The 22420-nt window shown below is 36.2% G+C and overlaps 1 protein-coding gene across 11 annotated transcripts in view; it reads right to left on the minus strand.

Annotated features, from left to right (window-relative positions):
* The window catches only part of ARHGAP21 (Rho GTPase activating protein 21), a 148473-nt gene that overhangs the window by 33179 nt on the left and 92874 nt on the right, over positions 1 to 22420 (minus strand). For 8 of the 11 annotated variants that reach the window (XM_059660830.1, XM_059660832.1, XM_059660831.1 and 5 more), the window contains 3 exons: positions 19585 to 19639; positions 13187 to 13216; positions 10007 to 11900 (listed from right to left, as the gene is read on the minus strand). In XM_059660830.1, coding sequence (XP_059516813.1) covers positions 10007 to 11900; positions 13187 to 13216; positions 19585 to 19639 — 1979 coding nt within the window. The remainder of the gene's footprint in view (positions 1 to 10006; positions 11901 to 13186; positions 13217 to 19584; positions 19640 to 22420) is intronic. The other 3 variants (XM_059660835.1, XM_059660834.1, XM_059660867.1) reach the window with 1 other exon arrangement.

Consider the following 22420-nt stretch of genomic DNA (forward strand, 5'->3'; position numbering starts at 1 on the left):
TCTTATCAAGTGATAGTCTAGAACAACTAAAAGATTTCACAAATCAAGAAAAAGGTAGACATGTACAAAATCAAGGAAGCATACTATGAAACTTTATGTATAATTGTTAAGTAGAACTATTAAGAGTTATTTTTCAAGCTACAAAGCAAGGAAAAAGAGTAGAAGCTCTGATATACATTGAGAGCTCTTATAAATAAGAACCACTAAAATCACAACTGAAAAAGAGAAAGCACTCATTTGTGGAATATAATGAACAAAATAAACTGATGAACAAAAACAGATCCAGAGACAGAGAAGCATCGAACAGACTGTCAAACTTAAGAGGGAAGGCAGGGGAGGACAGGGGTAAGAGATCAACCAAAGGACTTGCATGCATGCATATAAAGATAACCAATGGACACAGATACTGGGGAGGGGTGAGGGCATGTTCTCGGGGGTGGAGGTGGTCGGGGAGAGGTCAATGGGGGAAAAGGGAGACATATGTAATACTACATGTAAGACTTTAAACAATAAATAATTTTTTTTTAAAAAAAGGAAGAAGAAAAGAGAAAGCACATGAAAAGACAATTCATGAAAGAAATACAAAAGCCTAATAAAAATGTGAGAAAAAACTTGTGAAAATCTGACTACTAATAAAATAACCAATAAAGTAAAACAGTGATACATTGCTGTTTTTCATCTAATAAACTGGCAAATATTTCACTTCATGATGTTCTTATTCTAATAGTTCCTCTTCATATTCTGCAAGATGACCACAGAGAATATATGTTGTTTAGCTCGCTTTCGAGCTCTACCTTTGAGGTTCAGTGGATTCAATAGAGTGGCTCACCTTCCTGTGTGTGGGCATAACACCTAGGCCCAACCCTTTCTAGGACCCTATCCCTCTGAGTCCACAGTGATTGGCCGTGGGGTGAGAATATGATCCAGTCAGGACTAATTACAGTATCTTCATCTTAGATTTGTTTTATGGACACTGAGAAAATTATGGTCTCTCTCTTCCCTTTTTCAGAAAATAAGAACTGTAAAAATTCATAAATTGTGAGTTGCCACTGGCCATCTCTTTCACCACGTGGAGAAAAGGTACTGAGAATAAAGATACCAAAACTGAGAAAAAAGACCCAAACTTGATGTCAAATCATTTGAGTATCCAGATCCAGGTCTATCCCAGAACTTCTTCATTGTGAGCGGACATTCCTTTCAGCATTGAGCTAATTTGAAATAAGCTCCTATCATCTGTAACCAAGAGAATTCTGACCAATACAAAAGTAGAATACAATGTGTTTCTAGCTCCCTTTCACAAACAAGCATAACAACACCCAATGTCTAATGTTGCAGGTTAGAGCAGAGAGCAAAAATCACCCTTTCTAAAATGAGCTAGGTTAGGAGGAATTTTTCTCACAGGTCACATAATTACTCCAGAAGAACACATCATCGTTGTAGTTTGTACTTTATAATTATAGTTGAAAATAATTTTATACAACTTAGTGAAATTATCAGAATTTTTGGTAGAAACTGTGGCAGAATAACTGGTTCCTTGACATAATTTTGCTTTTTATTTCACTTCTGCTAGAAAGAGGTGATCCTATCCTACCGTTCCCCAAATTACATCATAACTATTTAAGAAATGTTAATACTATAATATTCAACGATGGAGTAAACTATATATCACATGGAGAGGAGTAAATTTATTTAAATTGGAAGAAATGGCAACTAATGTAAAAGTAAGCACATTTTTCCAAAATATCAAGAAAAAATATATGTTTTGTTTTTTTTCCAAAAATATGGATTGAATAAACTGTTTCTTTTCCAAGTCCTACAAGAAAGGACATCCACTGCAAATGATCAAAAGTCAATGTATATCTAAAGCAAAACAAGTTTTTAAAAATCTGAGATTTTTCTTTGTCCTTATGGAAAAGGAGAATAAATACTACTAATTACTAATGCAAATTTTGTCTTAAAAAGAAATTCAATGGTCTAACTGTCCTTTCTTATTTGTGTTCTGACTATATATCAAAGGAGGTAAGAACATGAATTACATAAGGTGGAATTATCTTTTCAATGGGCAAATAGAAGCTCTTTCTTTACAAATAACTTATTACTCTTTGGCAATACTATAGGTTTTTTCAATATAATTTAAATTTAAACTCAATGAAATAAAATTATCCTAAAAAAAAATGAACTCCCTAGGCCAGGGGTGGGCAACCCCTGGCACACGTGCCAAACATGGCACGCCAGTAACTTTTGCTGGCACGCAAAACCCTCTCTTATAATCTTCCATTTACAATTTTTTTCTTAATATCGACTTTTTTATTTTTCAGATAAATTCAGTGTAGGTGAATCTTAGATAAATAAATAATTTTACATAACAAGTTATCTTAAAGACCATAGACATGGATTGACGAGAGAGGGGAAGAGCAATTTCTATGCCTCTGCCTTAACTCTCCCTGACTTCCTAGATCTGACGAGTGTTTTGGTTTCATCCACATACGCTTGTGAATCTTTGTTCTCAGTGATGAATTTTGTTAAGTCTCGTAATAGGAGTAGCCTGACGGATGAAAGTAGTAGCTCATGCCTATCTCTGAAGGTCACGAAATATAAACCTGATGTAAAATCTCTGTCATCAGTGATGCAGCAGCAAAAGTCCCACTGATCAATATCAAACGGAGTCATAAAGTTTTCTGTCGGACTATCAGTGTACACGTATACATTAAAAAATAAATGTATTTTTCATCATCATATACTCTGTTTTTGTTGCTCGAATGAATTTTATTATTTCTTCAAGGTTCTTCACATATGTACACCTTAAGAGATATCAAGTAGGTGTAACATGTTCTCAAAAAATGAGGGTTGGCACCCGGAAGAATTTTGAGTCAGAGATTTTGCTGGCTTTGGCATGCAATCACAAAAAGGTTGCCCACCCCTGCCCTAGGCAAATTTTACTTAACCCCATTAACACCAATTAGTGAACGTCAGGTAAGAAAAGTTTTGGGGCTGCCTGGCTGGGTTGCTCAGTTGGTTGTGACACTGTCCTGTTGTCCGGTACCTGGGAAAAAGGTTGCAGGTTCGATCCTGGTCAGGGCACATATAGGAGGACAATCAATTGATGTTTCTCTCTCACATGGAAGTCAGTGTCTCTCTCACATAAATTTTTAAAAAGTTTTAGGCAAGAATGTAAAAATAAGCCACTGATGTATTAACATGTGCTTCTAATCTTTGATCAAGGGACAGACCTCTGCAGATTCAAATACACTAATTATAGAGCTCTTGAAGCAGTAAGTCCTGTTAAGTTACATAAACTGGTAAGGGGGTTCTGTCACCTAGATCAAATATCCTCATTTTTTATAACAATAATTCAACTCATCATCATAACTGGAATCCAGCTTTTTAATTAAGACCGTGCATCTTTAATAGCCAGCGTAATAAACACACATTTAAATTAACATTTGGCTTTTTGAAAGCCATTTTGGGATTTGTATCTTTCTACTAGATAGATGACTTTTAAAAGGTTAGGAAGTGGGGAGAATTTTGAATATTTTATTCATACTTAACATGACCATATGGCAGTTGGTAGTGAAATAAAGGGAAAGGAGTTGTAAGAGGAACTGCTGTTATAGCAGGAATTTGAAAGGCAGGTGATGAAACAAGAATAAAAGCAGGAATGTGTGCAATGCCATGGTCAGCATTGGGTCTAGCAGCTCATCCACAAGGTAGGTTGCACCATATTAACACAGCCAGTGCTCTAAGCTGAAAAAAAGGTCAAGTGCAAGTATTGCTTTTAGGTTTGTCACAGATGAGAGGTTATAATTACTGCTGAATTTCTGCAGTCCCATAGATCAGAGGAGGTAACTTAAGATTTCATGGGTTTGTGTGTATGTGAGGAGGCATGTGTTTATGAAAACTGACCCAGCTTGCCAGCTGACAAATAACTGCAATTATTTATTTCAAGAAACCCAACATTTACTTAAAAAGAATTAAATGCCCCAATTTTACCAACCAATCTATAGAATGATTTTCATACATAAAATAAGAAAGCTACTGGGAATGGGGAAAATTGAGCAGGAAATCAAGAGGCTTAGATCCTGCCTGGTTTGACTTCGTGAAGCCACTGAATTTTTCTGGGTATTAGATTCATTACCTATAAAATAAAGACATCAGACTAGGATTATTAGAAGGTTCAATTCTAGTTCAAGAGGCTAACAATAATAAATCCACTAAGGGGGTAAAATTATCTGTTTATTTTATGTAACAATATAAAATCCTTCTATGTTTTTCTAAACAAGGGATTTGTTAGGGGGCTTTTGTGGTTTGGATCTATTTTAAAAACAGACAGATGGTGCTAAGAGTGTAGTTACTATTGGATCTATTTTCAACATTAAAGAAATAGCTGAAAATCCAGAAAAGCTACTTTAGAGAAATAATTCCATAGTTTTTAAAAATGCAATTAATAAAAAAATTATTTCCCTAAATAAATAAGCTTAGTGTTCTATAAAGTGTGCTACAGATAAATGTGAAATATTTTTAAATAAAAGCGAATGCTACTATCAAAAAGAAGATAAATGAGCAGCTGAATTCATTCTGTGATGAACAGTTTATTTAACAATCTTGGAACAAATAAATTTATTTAGTGAAAAGATGCCAATTCAAGCTTGGAAAATCTGAGCTAAGACTGGTGAATATTAAATTCAGAATTATTTTTTAGGCTAAGATTTAAAAGAGTAAAAAGACAGGATTAAAATTTAACAAAGTTTTAGGGCATTGTCAAAAGAATATGCAATCTGGAACCAGCAGGCCACCAACTCTGTCAGTTACCTGCTGAGAGACCTTAAGCAAAATACTTAATTCTCCTTATCCATAAAGTGTTATTTATTCCTGACCTAAATTTCCTACCAGGTTATCATAAAGATTGTTGCATGAAATACTTAGTAGATTATAAAGTACTACAGAAATTCTGAGGTGTGTTTTTTATTATTATATTAAAAATTAGCTCACATCATCACTCAAATAATAAAAGCAAAAATCTCTCATAACTATTTATGGTGTCAGATGGGCACTAATTTATTGGGCTGATAAGTTAGTAAGTTATATGTCTAATCATGGATTGTACACCTAAAACAAATATAATAGTGTATGTCAACTTTAATAAAAAAATTATTTAAAGTAAAAAATTTCAAGATAAAAGAACCAATGGAATCACAATTTTGGGAAAAGTTGATATATGAAAAAGATTATAAGAGGTAGAGTACAATTTTTCTCTTTATAGATTTGTTTTGCAAAAAGACTCAGTATGTATTTAGTATAAAAGAAGGTCAGGGGTGCTCACTACATACTCCTACAATAGCACTGTTGGCATTAAAGACTAGAACTCTTTAAGGTGATAACTGTGTATAAGGTGATAGTCACCCATTTCCATTTCTTATGGGCAAATTTCAGATAGCTAGGCTCACCTGAGTAGACACTGCCACTTAACAAGCTTTAAAAACTTCTAAATTGGTTGAAAATATCAGTGCCAATAAGGCTACACCAATCTAATTCAATTTTAGTTAGGCTAACAAAGATATTAGAAATAAGGCAAAAAAACAAAAACAAACAAAATAAAACGAGAAATAAATTTGAGGTGAATTCTGGGTATAACTAAAACAGCTATATTTTCTTCACATTAATAGTTAAGAGTATTATAAATAGACAAAGTAAAGATTGTAGAATACATCTTAATACTTGCTACTAAATATCAAATTATGAACTCATTATTCATTCTGTTTTGTGTTTACTTGCAAATGAAGTTGAAATTTATTTTTAAAACTTACCATGAAGCTTTAAAAAGTATATACGTGAATGGGTGGGGATAAACAAAATACTGTAGGTGACCTGATATTCCAAATTTAAAAACAAGTAAAATGGTTTATTTTCTAAATTTTTCTAAATCTTTGTGACAGGGAAAAATTAGACGTTAAATGTGCAAAAATGTGGGAAAATCTTTCTGTAGACATATCATTAGCTCTTATTATAGATAAAATAAAAGAATTAGCTCTATTATCTGATATTTTGGGAATAAGGCCAAGGCATTTAATTGTCGCTATTTTTTGCATTAGTGTATGATGTTTTCAAATAACAAAAATAATTATTAAAATCACAGAATATGATATTCTGGAGGGTGATGGTACAAAAAGCAAACCTTAATTTATTTTTTCCTTTGAATTCAAATATGACACAAAACAGTGTAGACTATAGCCCAACATACCTCAAAGTGTGTTTTATGGTGTATTACAGTGAGATACTCTAAGTCAGCAGTGGGGAACATCAGGCCCACGGGCCATATAAGGCCCATGAAAGCATTTGGCCTGGCCCTGCCAAGGCAACCACAGGCGGGACTCAAAATTCAGTAAATGTAGGAGTTTTTGTCATAGCGACATACACTTATGTTAAGCGAATTCTATTAAGCGAATGATGTTAAGAATATCCAAATGGCCCTTGGCAGAAAAAAGGTTCCCCACCCCGCTCTAGATAAAAGAACTCATGGCCAAATACTCCTGAGGAAACTGTCTCACGTCCTACCCAGAAAACTCACCATCTACAATACATTAATGATTGTGAGAGTCTTATGGCTAAGATGAGCAAAATTTGTTTAACTATTTAAGCCCAGCATTTCTCAATTATTTTATTACTGGTCATTTCCCCCTCCTTTAACCAAATGTAATTAGTGTTCCTGGAAAACACTTGGGGAAATTGCAAATAGTCTCTCTGTTCCATTTCAATGCCGGCATCTATACCACTAAAATATGTATTTCTTAAAATAACTAATTGAAAAGAGAAGCACCTATGGGTCAAATAAAACTTTAGAGCTCAATAATTAAAGGGAGTTCAATAGTTAATTTTGGAACTTACATTTAATGAAATGCTGATAGTTCTTTTATTGATTGGTTAGTTATATACTTAACACAGTTACTGGAGCAGACTTATAAATACAGGTGGGGCAAAAGGAAGCTTACACTTGTGAGTACATGAGACACAGAGCTTATGCTTGTAATATTATTTATTAATTATGGTATCATTTATTATTATTATAAACCTACTTTTGCCCACCCTGTATTTTTTTGGACACTGAAGTTACAGTAAAAGATTTTTAGTTAGTCAAAGAGTTAAAATATTTTCACAGTATGAAGGCAAGTATATTATGCAAAAGAAATATACTTTTGATATTACGCTCCAAAAATTAGATAAATTCTAAAACTAACTTCTTTCCCACACTTTTATTTCAAACAGCATTAAATTTTATAAAAACCATGAAAATGCTATAAAAACCTGGAAGGCACTGGTGTTGTTCAATCTCAGGGCCTAGAAAATTTTTAAGAATGCTTCTATCCATGGATAATATTCACATATACAAGCACAGTAAAACAAATTCTGTTCCTAGTTCAGTTCTTTATTCTATCCTATTCCATTGGTGCTATAAACTGATACACCATAGTAATCATATGCTATATATTAAGGTTCTAAGAGGCTCACAGGAAATAAATGGACTATATAAGCATTTCTGTACTGGGGACTTTAAAAGTCATGAGTCATTAAACAAAAGATATTCACTAGGAACTATGAAGGAGACTCTAATAAGTACCTAAAGTGGAATCTGATCAAATCTAATCAGTGAGCATTTTCATTTGTAATAAAGAAAATTATTTATTTTAATAATTTTCCTAAATCTATATATGTATATAGAACTATGTACTTTTATTTTATGTTAGCCAACATTCTCTTTAATAACATAATTGAATTTTTTATTTATTTCTGTACTTAGCATAAATAGGAAGAAATATTAACATCTATAACTAGCACACTTTTATTATTCCAATATAATCTCAATTATTCTTATTAAGTAGGAAGAAATTATGTTGCCAGTATTCTGATAAGATCTCCCAAGCCTATGAAATACAGCCACAGTTTGTAGGGCTTTTTATGTCTTAAGAAATTGTAAATCAATCATTAGTCCTCAGTTACCGTCTATGAACTATCTAGATGATGTAGAAGGTTCCACCTACAGTAAAGTTCTACTATTCTTGAGGTTGGCCTTAAGGGTACATATATGAATATGAGTACAATTTAGGTTAAGACTCCCCACAATGTGTTCAACTTGAATATGTCATACTTATAAAAAATGAGTTAAATCAGAACTTTTTAAAAAGCTGATTCTGATATATCACCTGGCATTTTAATAGTTCAATAGCTTTAAAAAGTTTATCTAGAGAAGAAAAACTGAAATATTACCCAAAGAGAAGCATAATATACTGTCAAATTGTGAAGAACTAACTCTTCATGAACTTACGAAGTAAGAGTAACAATATGGGTCTTGGCCTCAAAGCAAGGCCCCTGCACCACACAACTTCAGGGGGCGCTGTTCACAATGCATTCTACATTAATGGTGCTCTGTGATGTGGCTGAATCTGAGAAGCCTTCAATCCCTGGCTCTACCACTTATTGTGTGATTTTAGGGAAGTTAGTTAAGGACAGAGAACTGAACAAATGAGCTAAAATTTTGGCTCTCATGTAGTTTATGTTTTAGCTCAGAAACATGTAATAAACAAAAACTACAAAACATATCAAGTGGAAACAAGTGATGTGAAGATAAGTAGCTTAAGAGGATAGAGAATTGCCAGGTTCTGTGTGTGTGTGTGTGTGGGGGGGGGGGGGTACTTATTTTAGATAGGCTGCTTTGACAAGATAATGTCCAAGAGCCATGTAGTGAGAGAGGGCAAGTCAGGCAGTGCCAGGACCCTGAAGCAGAACATGCTTGGCACTTCCCAGCTGCAAAGCTGGCAGAGATGAAGATGGGGTGAATGCTCAGAAAATAGGACATGGAGTCAGAGGTGGAGTCGTGTTGGGGGGCAGATCAAGGAATACCTCACAGGCCACTGTAGGATTTGAGATTCTATTTTGAGTAACACAGGAAGTAAACAGAGGGTTCCGGTTAGAGTGGCATGACCTGATTTACATTTTTGAAACATTACAGTGGCTGCTTTGTGAAGAATATACCTGAGGTGTGTGGGAGCCAACTAAAGACTCGGTACATGTGACAGGCGTTCTAAATAGGGGCACATGCTTGTCATTTAGGTAATTCCAAGAGTTATTCTAAGACAGCAATTTGACAATGAAGAGGTCTCTTCTTTCAGCTTAAGTTAATTTACACACACTTTAGAAAGTAAATAGCATTGCTTATATAAGGGGTGGGGAAGCTTTTATTCTTTTTGCCAAGGGCCATCTGAATATTTACAAAATCATTCTTGAGCCATACAAAATTATCAACTTAAAAATTAGCCTGCTAGCCCGGCTGGTATAGCTCAGTGGTTGAGTGTCGACCTATGAACCAGGAGGTCACAGTTTGATTCCCAGTCAGGCCACATGCCCGGGTTGCAAGCTCGATCCCCAGAGCAGGGGATGTGCAGGAGGCAGCTGATCAATGATTCTCTGTCATCACTGATGTTTCTATCTCTCTCTCCGTCTCCCTTTCTTTCTGCAATCAATAAAAATATATTTTTAAAAATTAGCCTGCTATATTTGGTCAAACATTTAATTAACTCACCCCTAATGTCTTGGCAGGGCCAACCAAATGATTTCTCAGGCCTTATATGGCCCACAGGCCTGATGTTCCACACCCCTGGTCTATACAGACGATTGATTACTGATTATCAAAACTGTTCTACCTAGCTTTCGATTCAGATAAATCATCAGTTAGGTACAATTTGGTTGGCTGAGTCCCTTGGCCCCAGAAAGTGGGAATTTGTTTCAATTAAACAAAAACTTTAAAAGGGGACTGAATATGTAAAGTCTAAAAACAAAATAAAAGGAGAAAGAGGGTAAACACTTATGGCTCTGGTTTTAAGCACAACTTGGAAAATTCAGAAGAAATGTTTTAAATCCACAGTGTAAAATTTCTGTGCCTGTCAAACTAGAAATACTTTGCTAAAAAGATGTGTTAAATATTGGACATACAGCCAATGACTATAAATGAGCTCACCTATGAATGGGATGGAGGCCAAGGAGTCAGCAGGCGGACTGGTGCTGGAGGCCTTCCTTTCCTCAATCCTTTTTATATGGACCTCTCGGCGCGCATCGTTAGGCAGCCAGCAGGTAGTGTCGGATGCGGTCTCGTGGTCATTTACTGCCAAGATGTAAGACTGATGCCTTAAAGGCTGCGGTGTTTGGCGACCAGAAGGAGGTTTTTCTCTTAGGATGACAGTTTCTTTATTATCTAAAGTATCTGACTGCTGAATTTCAGCCGCTTGCAAATGTACATCTTGGCTCCTTTGAGTGACAGGTAATTCTCCTTCTGAAGTGCCGGAGTTCTCATTCACCTGAGGGGCAGACTTAGAAGCTCCAGGCAGGCAGGGGGCTTTCCCAGGCTCCACCTGCTGACCGGGGACACTTTCAGATCTTAACCGCGTCTGCGGATTCAACAGACTGTTTTGATGCAAGTGATTTACTGGTCTTTGGTCTTTGATAGAAACAAATGAATTCTGGTTAAATGATGGTTTTGTGACCTGCATCGAAGGTGCTTTCAGAGAATTACTTCTGACTTTGACAAGAGGTGACCTGTTTTGTGAAATACCTTGAGGCAGTGACATTCCACCAGTGGTTTGAAAACTTCTGTTTGACTGCACTGTTTTCAGATCTGGTGGAATTTTTATAAACTGAGACACAGATCCCACTCCTCTGCCACTCGTTCGCCTAATATCAGAATTAACAACACTCGGAGCCACGGTAAAATTGGAACCTCGGAAAGATTTGTGGATTTCTTGCTGCCTAGGTCTTTCGTAAATGCCTCGTCTATCGTCCTGCTCAGTAAATCCACTCCATTTATACGTCTGTTTTCTTTCTCCATTTGAATCTGGCATTTGACTTTCAGAAGTGACGTTTTCCAAGGTTTCACCCTGTCCTTCGATATAATCCCATGAACGAGTCCTATGATTGCTAAAACTAACAGGTGGGGCTGTCAGTGCCCCCTGCGACGCGCTGCGTGGACAATACTTCATTAGCACGGAGTCCTCCAGCCTCTCCTGGGACACACTGCGTTGTCGGATCTGAACAGACTGGGGCACTCGGTCATGAGAGGCGCTGCGGCGTCGTACCTGCAAAGTCGTGCGGTTCGGTACCACCTGGTTATAATCTGTTGTGCTCTGAGATGCTGCCCTTAAACTATCTAATCTTTCTTGAATTGTCCGACAACCCATGTGCAATCGTCTGTTATCAATATACTCTTTGTAAGTTTTATAGTTTTTCCAGTCTATGTGCTGATGGGAATTTGGAGAATAATGATTAACAGATACAGAAGGAGAATCCAAAGCTTGAGATCTCTTGCTTGAGATTCCTTCTGAATGTCCACTGTAATTGCCAGACTTGAGTAAAATTCCAGAAGGTTCCAACGATCTGGAGCCTGAAGTCTGATGAATTAGGTGGGCAGTGGGAATGGATGATGATGGTGATGTGGTTCTTGACACTGTTTTTAAAGAGGGCTGCTCACTTACGCCATACCTCACCTCTTCAGTTCTGTGTGAAGGAACTGTATGGTTGTTTCTATTAGGTAACAAATCTACAACCTTCTCAGAAGGTACAATGACAGTCCTCACACTCTCATTGCAAACACACACCGCTGTGTTTGACTTTGCAACGTCTGTTGGTGATGGAGGCACTTGTATTTCCATTCTATAGGCCCTGCCAGGTTGGGTCAGTACTGGGGTACTGGTCTGCTGTTTGCTGGATGAGGAGTCTGGAGGAGATACTTCAACTGGCGCTGCCATGGCTGAAGGGGCAGATGGCAGCCAGGGATAGCAGACTGGTGGAGGTTCGGGGATATTGCGGGCATTGCCACTGTAGGCTTCATTGCCTTTCAGGTAGGCATCTTGAGAATATGCCTACATGGAAATGAGAGGAAAGTGTCATTAAAAAATTCATAAAAAGAACAATAATTCCCATTGTGGCAATGCACTACTTTATTTTATGGTGCCCTACCTTGTTCCTGAGTGGCATTCACTCAAGCATGCATGCAAACACAACATAAGGGTGCACCACAAATTTAGAAAAGGGCTAGTCTCTCAGAAATCAAATAAACTGTAGAATGTGCAACAAATAAAAACTACAATTGCCTATTTTCTCAAAGGATTAGAAACACACCAAAAATTTCCACCCACCAATCAGATACAGCCAGATTGCTTCCAAAATTTTCCCCATTCAAGTTTCATGATTTTTCAGCAGTCGACAGGTTAAATGGCTGCCTAATAAATCTCAGCAAAAGAAGATTCTGATCTTTTGCCAGAATAGAGGTGAAAATATTAAAAATCTTAACCAAACACATTTCCATTTTAAGCACTACTGCTCTCATAAATTAGGTATCTTGATTAATGATTACTGAGTCCCCCAAAATAATCCATTTTGATAAATCAGGTCTTTCAACAGCCATGCTAAATATTTTAATATTTAAAATGAGAAGAATAGGCATGTTTAAGTAAGCACATATATTAAAGGCATAAAAATGTGAAAATAAAGGTAATTCACTTTTCTATACATAATTCTTATTTTAAGTTCATGCAAAATTATATTGTACAAATTTATTTGGTCTCTTGTTATGAGGAGACGTTTCTCTACTACTAACAGGCAGGCATGCAGCTCAAATTATTTTTTATCAACTATTTGTAAAATTACCTAGCAATATTTTTTAAAACTTAAGAAAAACTGAAATTAAACACAGATTCTACAAAACAGAGCTAATCAATGCAACTCAGGACTGTTTAGCATCTGAGACAGCTAGGTGTGGTATCATATTACATATTCTCCTCTAATCAAAACAAGCTGCATTCAAGACTATCATCACATCCTGCCTTTGCATTAGATAGCTTGCAAAGCTCAAGCGCAGCCACAAACATCACAGCAAAGGACTAAGGAAAGAGAGAGGGTGGGATACTTAAAAAATACAGATGCAGATAAATATCATGTTCTAAAACCAGTTATGCACAGGATACAAAAAAAAACACAATTAAAAATAAAGAAAACAATTATCACAAACACATTCTGCAAATTAGTAAGATTAACACTATGGAGGGATTTCTCTAAGCAAACTTACAGTTTTAATCAATTGGCTTATTAAAAATCTCTACCAAACATGACTTAAAAAGCAAGGAAATGGCTTCTGTGCATTTCTTACCAGAGCTGTGACATCCTTTGTAAATTGTAGCTAGCAGAAAATAGGAAAACATAGTAGAAGCTGCTTACTGATATAAAGACAGAATCATGTTGTCACACTGATGCTGGAAACAGCAAGCTAAAAATACAGCTATACTGATTTCTCTGGAAGGTACCAAGAGAGGTAAAGGGCAGTGAAGCATAAAGAATAACTTCAGTATCCTTCTGAGCATCTTTTTCTCAGGCTTTTATCTGGTTCTCATTTGACTTGTCTACCATTCTTGAAAGCAAAAGCCATCTGAAGACATGCATTCCTAACAGGTATTTTCTTCGCTGTGCACTGCTGTCTGACAGCGTGCTCCAAAGCTTCCCTTCCACAGGAGCAACATTGATGTCCCTCATTTCCCCTGAGCTGCTTCCATCTCTGCTGCCAGATGACGAAACGAATGCTCTATTATGCATTTAAAATAGTACAACCTCCTCCTTCCCCTGTAAATCAGAGCATAACCACGAGCAGTGGGCTGACTGCAGCTGCTTTTACACCATGATTTGGAAAAAAAGAATGACTGTTTTATTAAGTAGGTTTCACTCAAAAATTAAGATCTTTCAACACTGCACCTTTTGCCTTGTTTCATTATGGAAATAAGTACTGACTAGGCAGAAAATATTACTTCCAGAATAACCCTTCTTACAATGAATATTCTAAACATAAACTTAGTTGCACTGAGAAATTAAAGCGAAGGAGATAAAAGAAAACATGCATGCCATAATAGTTTTAGTGAATGAACACAGTCAAAATATCCATTTTGGATATGTGCACTGACATAATGAACCTATCTTTTTAATGCTGATTATATTCACACCAATACTTTTCCATGAAAGGAAAGCTGTGCTTGGATGAGTGAACTCTCAGACACATTATTTCCCACAGCGTGTTTGTGCAATTTTGTTAGGTATCACGGGAAAGAGGGTGTTGGGGAGTGTTCTCTGCGGTCAATGATGTAGGGAAAGGTTGGCTGGTTCTTGACTTCTCAAGACCTCTACTACATTAATATACAATGCAAAACTCAAAAGAGAAATTACAGACTTCTTTGGCCAAGGAACCCATTTTCTCTAGGGGTTTCACATGATTAGAATTTCTCCTAGAAAATGCTGTTCTTTTAAAGATACCTCCTTTATTCAAATTTGGGGAAGAATATTAATTTTTAACAATAGAAGTGTATGATTGAAACTACCAAATATTTGAAAAATTATTTCACATACTTCAGACATTGCTAAGATTCCTATATAGCAATGCTAAACACGAAATAGTCTCCACTGAATTAAGAGTAGACTGAATAAATAGAATGTCTTACACATACAGAATTACTGTCTAATGTAAGCAGATATAGTTGCAATTAATAAAATATAATTTATTCAAGAGCATTACTGAATTTCTTCACATAGTCTATCAGTTCATAAACACTAATAATCCTTGTTTATCTGTCTGTCTATCTAAAAGTTGCTCATTTTCATAAAGTTTGAGAACCAATATCATTCAATTAATATCCCTGGGGAAATCAGCAGCGCCCTAAGGCCATTATAGATTAGTATGTGCTCCAAGTGGGTCATGGACATACCTGGGAATAATTCTGGAACTTCTATGGCTATTTTGAGAGGTATAGCACAGACATAAATTAGCTTCCAATAAATTTAGGGAAGTAAATTAGGAATAGACAATATGCACTTTAAGGAACCCTCCTCTCCCATGATGTTTTTAAGTGTTCCACCAGAAAACAAACACCTACTAAGGTATGCTTTAGACTCCTTCAAAGAGAAAAGTGCTCACCAGGGCTTGGGAAAACACTGGGTGGATCATCGGAATGAATTACAATATGCAACTCTTTGACGTGAACATGGAATACATTGATAAGGTTTTATATTCTTGGAACAGAACTAAAAACCCAATAACTTGCTCATGGCTGTCACTCTGGAACACTTTCCCTTGCACACTTGGTCAAAAAGTACCACAACTTTTACTGAGATGTCATGGTCTGACATATCAATGTTTTAATAAATAGAAATGATTATTTAATATTAAATAATCCTAAAATAATCTTTCAATTCAGTTTTAGGAAAGTTGCATTAAAATCACTATTACCATACCTATGAAACTTATACCATCTATATATATAAAAGCCTAAGCAATTGTTAAGGCAGGACGACCTGATGACCGGCTGGTAGCTTTTACGTGCACTGACCACCAGGGGGCAAATGCTCAACGCAGGAGCTGGCTCCTGGTGGTCAGTACACTCCCACAGCCAACCTCCCCCTGATTAGCCAGCCCAGATCGGCCCTGATTGCCGGGCAGGCCAAGGGACCCCACCTGTACACTAATTCGTGCACCCGGCATCTAGTCTAATAAATGATAAAAACAAACAACAAAACAAAACAAACAAAAACCTTGCAGAATACATAAGCTGGTATCAGTAAAATTCTTGCCTACCATTTTATTTTAACATGCTGACTTATTAATGCTATTACCTCTCAGAAAAGCAAAAATAACAACATGTATGTCTGCACAGTAAAATATATGCCAACCATGCCACATGGGGTATGGGAGAAGGGGATGGATGGGTATTTTATACCTTTCTAAATTATTTGAAATTTTTCTAACAAGCATGTACTATTCTTATATTATTAAAAAGATTTAATAACAGATTTTTAAAAAGAACAAAGCAACTGCTACAAACTTACCAAATGTGAAAAAATCCCTCCAGAACCCTCCAGAAATCCTACTGCTATTTCTCTTACTCTAGGCAGGACCACCTAGATCCACACTTGACCAATGGATATCTTATTTTAAGAATATTCTACTGATTATAAATCATATTAAATGATTATTTTGAAAGTAATTCTTTTCTTTCAATTGCAGTTTGCATTCATTGTTATTTTGTATTGGTTTCAGGTATACAGCATAGTGGTTAGACAATCATATACTTTACAAAGTGTTCCTCCAGCTAATTCCATTACCCACCTGGCACCATATATAGTTCTAATAAATCTAAAGACAAACTTGGGTTGAATTACAGTTTTCAATTTATATCAAATCTTCATGCAGTGGAAAACGGAGCACTGGACTCAGAGCTCATGTGTGAGTAAGAATAACAGCTCTGAACTAACTAGCAGTATGACTGTGGTAAGCCGCCCTATCTCCTCATGGGTAACCAATGGCAAAATAATACTGTGGTTTAGTTTAGAGGTCAGACTTTAGTTTTTGACTGGCTGGGTTTCAAATTCTAGTGCCATCGCTTCCTGCCTTGTTACACTAGAAAAGGTGTTTCACCTTGCTGTGTTTTTGACCCAGTCCAGCACCAAATAGGCTCAAAATGCCCTGGTCAAACATTAGATATACCAAAGAATCTCTACAGCTATCAGATCTGGCCAACTCAAAATTTTGTTTTGAGTCCATTGAGCCAAATGACTAACAAAATATCTTGAGGCATCCACTGAAAAAAATGTTGAGATTGAGTTCTCCTATCATCAGTCTACTCCAGAAAGTATTTCCTTCAGCCAGCATCACTGTTTAGGTGACTTGATGGATGGTGGCTATTCCATTCACACAGAGCTTTGAAGAAGGTAACAAAACCATTTTGTATTTTTTTTTAATGAAACAGGAAATGCTTCTTGTTTCGTAACAATACTTTACAAATATGAAGCTAAGATATCACAATCTAAAATATCATTATAAAATACTGTCAAAGTGAATAACATGAATGTAACACTATGCACCATTAATCTAGAAAATATATGTTGGTTTAAAAAAGGAAGCTGCCAGGTACAAGAGTACTATGATCAGCACTAGTTAATAACATAATGGATTATTGTTCATCTTAATGTATTTCAACATCCTATCACTATCACCTATAAATTATGAAATATATTATTATACCTGTCCTTACATGAGTCAAGTTTTAAACCAAACTACATTTTCTCCGTCCTCTCAAAGATGAGCTTGGTGCTAGAACAATGTGGTCCATATTATCACTTTAGGAACAAAATTTCATGGACACACCCAACCCGCCTGCCCAAGCAAACATACACAAATTATGACAGGCTTCTTCCCTCGGGTAAATAATTTTTACAGTGGCTGTAAAAATGGTCGTGTTTACTTTTTCTTTACAATAAATATTCAACCTCATGGGACAAATACATCTGTATAAGTATATATTTGGGATATCAGATTTAAGACTACCATAAATACTTCTGAAGGCCCCTCATAGAACTTTTTAGCTTTAGAATCTGTCAGAAGTATTTGTAATGCGTTCTTTTAAAATCCCAGATTCTTTTTGTTTTGTTTTGTAATAGCTTTAAAAAAAAATAACACTTGTAGATATTCCAGCTAAAAACATTTATGCAGAAAAGAAATTGCCACGTACTAATGGAACAATGCATAGCGTGCATTAATTTATACACTCCTTCAATTTCCTAATGAATTACAGTACATCCAAATGTGAGTAAAGGCTGTGAGGTTTTTATGTGAGGTTTTCTTTTATTATTAGGGGTAAGAGCTTTTAATATCTTATGATTCAAGTAACATGTTTTATAAATGAGTTTTCTGTTACAATATCCCAGCACCCTTCACTGATGAACCTTAAAGATGTATATACTCATGTCACTCTAGTGAACCAATTATCCCCTCTGTTTGCAACCCTTTGTATTTTACCTTTATTTTAAATGTATTTATCTTAAGTATCACAAGACAGATTAATTAACCTAATTTTCCACTGATCGCATCATTACAGAATTATTCCTTCCGCGGCGGCTGCTGCTCTTCATCAGCCACACAGCAGGCTGGGGCAGTAATCCCGTGCTTGCTTCCTTCTCTGAGCATTTAGTGCCATGCCAGCCATTCTGTGAAATGTGCACTGCTCGAAACTGCATCCGACCAGTGCCTTCTCTTTGGCAAGGAAAGCGTCTACTGAAGACGAGAAAACAGTTCTGTTTTGGGAGTACATTCTGTCCTTGAGTCAGCAGATTGCACAGAGGGTACAAGGTAAAGCTTTCCCTGCCATCTGTCTCTCCTAGTTCTTGTTGAAGGGGAGCACTAGAGAAAGCCCCGATCTATCTCTTATCTAGTGACTTCCGTGGCCTGCAGTGGTTACGTCTGGTACTCTCTCACTCTGTGCTATCCTCAGGGTAGGAACTCTACCACTAGCTCCATATGCCTCGTCAGATCACCTTGGATAGTGGCACCTTCCTTGCTGAGGCTCCAACCCCAATAGACTGTGTACTTAAGATGGGTAATCTGTTATCAGTAAAAAGCCATTCCCAAGTAAAACCAACACACCTTGAAAATACGAGGTTGAATTCCCTGGGCTTCAGTTCATTATATTTACACGTTAGTGTATAAGTTGAATCATTAGAATCAGCTTTAGTGACATTTTTGTAAAAACAAAAGTTCACAGAAGATTACTTAGGACTTTTGTTGAACTAAGTTCAAAGTAATGCCCTACAAATGAAAATCACTACTTCACAATTTCCATTCCCACCACAAAGGTTCTATAAGTTCCCTATTTTTCTTGAATAAGAAAAAAAACCCAACAACTATTCATTAGAAGGAATTAAAAAAACAAAACTTCAGTGGCTACTGCCATTTCCTAGATCTAATTGTTAGCTTTTATGTATAACTTGATGATTTTGCTCATGCTCTTTTATTCTACAAAACTCAAAGTTAATTGAGGAAAAAATATTAATTTCTTAAATGAAATTTATATATTTTACCATCTTTTTACTTTCAGCAATATTTAAGCTAACTAAAGGAGGAAAGTATTCCATTCCATTTATTTTCTTTCTAAAAATGAGAAAAATACTTTAAATGCTAAAGTTTTCAAAAATATAGTTTCATTTCCTCTCTAAGACCTTAATATGTTTCCCTTAAATTGTAGATTCATTTATTGTGAATATTACCAATAGAATTGATACTGTTAAACAAAATTACCTGCTAATTTATAAACAGTAATACTTATTGGAAAATTAAGAAATGGTTTTCATAAAATTTCTCATATGAGAAAAAGATTCTAATTTCTGCAGATAGGGTTTGCACCCTGAGGTTTGGCTTTGGTCACATGACTACCTAGAAAGCAACACCTGGGGTGAACTCTAAGAGTGTCATTGCAAATGACAGCAGTAAGAAGAGTTCACTGTGGAATCAATAACACATTTTCGTATCACTTAATTGCAAAATATTGACATTGGTCTTTTTTTCTTTTCTTTTTCTTTTTTTTTAATGTGGCAAATTCCAGACTCTGCTAATTGAATAAGAGAGTTTGGGGTGGGGGTTTTTTCTATAATTTTTAAAAAAATCAATTTCCTCTTTGAAAGATTTTTATTAACACTCATGACTAAAATATAATTCATATTTGAATAAATAAAACTTACCACTTGGAGAATGTCTTCATCTTTTGGCATAACACTAAGTTCCAATGTTGTATCACTGAAATTGAAAATATGCAAATACTATTTTAGGGAGATGGGAATATGTAAGAAAGACATCAAGAAAAAAACAGTTAACTCAGAAGTATTTCTTAAATTGCTTAAGAGTTTAAGTTTTGGTTTTTAAAAAAATCTTTATTTTTTTAAAATCCCAAGCATTAAAATGAAATTAATTCATACACACACACACACTAATTATATATGAAAAAGAGCACCCTGCCATATATTTGAGCTATTCATAATCAGTCAAGGCTTCTTTGTAATTTAGAAACATAATTTAATTTAGAAACAAAGTATATTATTAATATTAAATAGTCCTGGAACAAAAAAAAAAAAATACAGTATATAATTTGTCATTATTATTTTACTTCAAGTAACAGAACGAATCACACATTTTTAGCACACATTATCACTATTTATCATGTTAAAAAGTACATGAACATAAAAATAACCAAAGATCCCTCACATTTAACATTTTAAGCAATATTAAGCATTCTCATTTTGAAATATCCCCTTTGGGCCTCGGAGGTGAAGAAAATCAGAGTTCACCATCAAAACTTTTTTTTAAATGTTTTTATTGATTTTATTGATGGGGAAGGGAGAGGGATAGAGAGGAACATCGATGAAAGAGAAATCATCCACTGGGGATCAAGCCTGTAACCCGGGCATGTGCCCTGACCAGGAATCGAACCAGTGACCTCTTGGTTCATGGGTCACTGCTCAACCATTAAGCCACACCAGCCAAGCACAACTTACTTTTTTATTGATTTTAGAAAGAATGGAGGGGGGAAGATAGGGAGAGACAGAGAGAGGTGGGGGAGAGGGAGAAGGAGAAAAAGAGGGAGGGGAAGGGAGGAGAGAGAGAGAGAGAGAGAGAGAGAGAGAGAGAAGAGATCAATTTATAACGTTTGAAACAATATAGTATTTCAACTACTATGCTTTCTTCTTTATGATTGAACTTTAGAGCCTTTACAGGAAAACGCAACATCTCATTTCATTTTGGTGCCACATCCTGTTCAAAATGATAGACAGCTTCTCTATATATGAAAAAGTTCAAAGGAGTCAATTGTATTGAGTCTTGCGACCTGGAACTGCATTTAGATAAGGCAAGGAGAGTGGTGCTGTCCCCATCAAGTGCTCCAATAGCTAACCTAACAATATCAGGTAGCATTTTTCTCAATCCAATCAAGAGATTAAAAAACAATCAACAAACAACAACAGAAAAACCACAAAATCCACTAATTTACTGGTGTCTCTTTTTGATAGATTTGAACCCTTATTTGGATGTTTATAAATGCTAAGAAAATAGAAAACCAATAAGAAGCACAGGTTCAAATGAATGTAACTAGTAAAATATATAGGTATTTGTATTTCAATGTTTAGAATTGGTAGAAAATACATTCTGATGTTTAGATAAATTCTTTTGCAAGGGTACATTGTTCCATTAATATACTGCAGAATCTCAATGGCTTTGTGCTGCATTTTCCATTTGCTAAAAACAGCAGATAAAAGGAACACGATTTTTAAAAAGAAAATAGGCCCAGCCAGTGTGGCTTAGTGGTTGAACATGGACCTATGAACCAGGAGGTCACAGTTCAATTCCCAGTCAGGGCACATGCCTGAGCTGCGGGCTTGATCCCCAGTAGGGGGCATGCAGGAGGCAGCTGATCAATGATTCTCTTTCATCACTGATGTTTCTATTTCTCCCTCTCCCTTCCTGTTTAAAATCAATACAAATAAGTTTTTTAAAAAATAAGGGACAGATCCAAAGACAGAGAAACAGCGATCAGACTATCAATCCCCAGAGGGAAAGTAGGGGAGGGTGGGGGCAACGGGAAGAGATCAACCAAAGGACTTGTATGCATGCATATAAGCCAAACCAATGGACATGGACAACAGGGGGATGAAAGCATGAGTGGCGGGGGGGGGGAGGTTGGGGGTTAATGGGGGATGAGGACATACTTGTAATACCTTAACCAATAAAGAAACTAAAGATAAAAAAAAAATAAGAAAGAAAATAGGATCATGAAAAAACAGGATTTCTCTATTTTTCAAATTGCTTTATTGGCTAAAAAGTTAGGAATGCCATTTCATTTGAAAGATGAACTGCACCAATAATGAAAATAAATAAATAATATGGATTTTGAGGGAAACAAAGATTATAGTTATGGTCACTTGGAAAGCCTATTTTTAAAGACATGTTAACAAATACACTAAACGTCCTCAAATTGCAGGCTGACAAAATATCCTATATAATAAAAGGCTAATATGCAAACAGACTGAATGGTGAAACGACCGGTCACTATGACGCGCACTGACCACCAGGGGGCAGACACTCAATGCAGGAGCTGCCCCCTGGTGGTCAGTGTGCTCCCACAGGGGGAGTGCTGCTCAGAAGCCCTGAGCCAGGCTCAGGGCTGGCTAGCGCAGCAGCAGTGGAGGGAGCCTCTCCTGCCTTTGTGGCAGTCGGACATCCCCCAAGGGCTCCCGGACTGTGAGAGGGTGCAGGGTGCAGGCCGGGCTGAGGGAACCCCCGCTCCAAGTGTACGAATTTCATGTACTGGGCCTCTAGTATTGGTATATTTACGATGATCTAAATTATTTTAAGAAAAAGAAATTTGGGGTGGATCTCCCCACTGCCTCTGAAGAGACTTCAGATGCTTTACCAGTCCCCAAGACTCCTCAATACTCTAAGATCAATTAGTAAGAAACACCTAGACTTCAATGTTAGAGGCTAAATTTAAGATTTGCTTTCTTTAAGATTGTCATTGTATATTAAAAT

Source organism: Myotis daubentonii, chromosome 1 (genome assembly GCF_963259705.1).
Source record: "Myotis daubentonii chromosome 1, mMyoDau2.1, whole genome shotgun sequence".
Taxonomy (NCBI): domain Eukaryota; kingdom Metazoa; phylum Chordata; class Mammalia; order Chiroptera; family Vespertilionidae; genus Myotis; species Myotis daubentonii.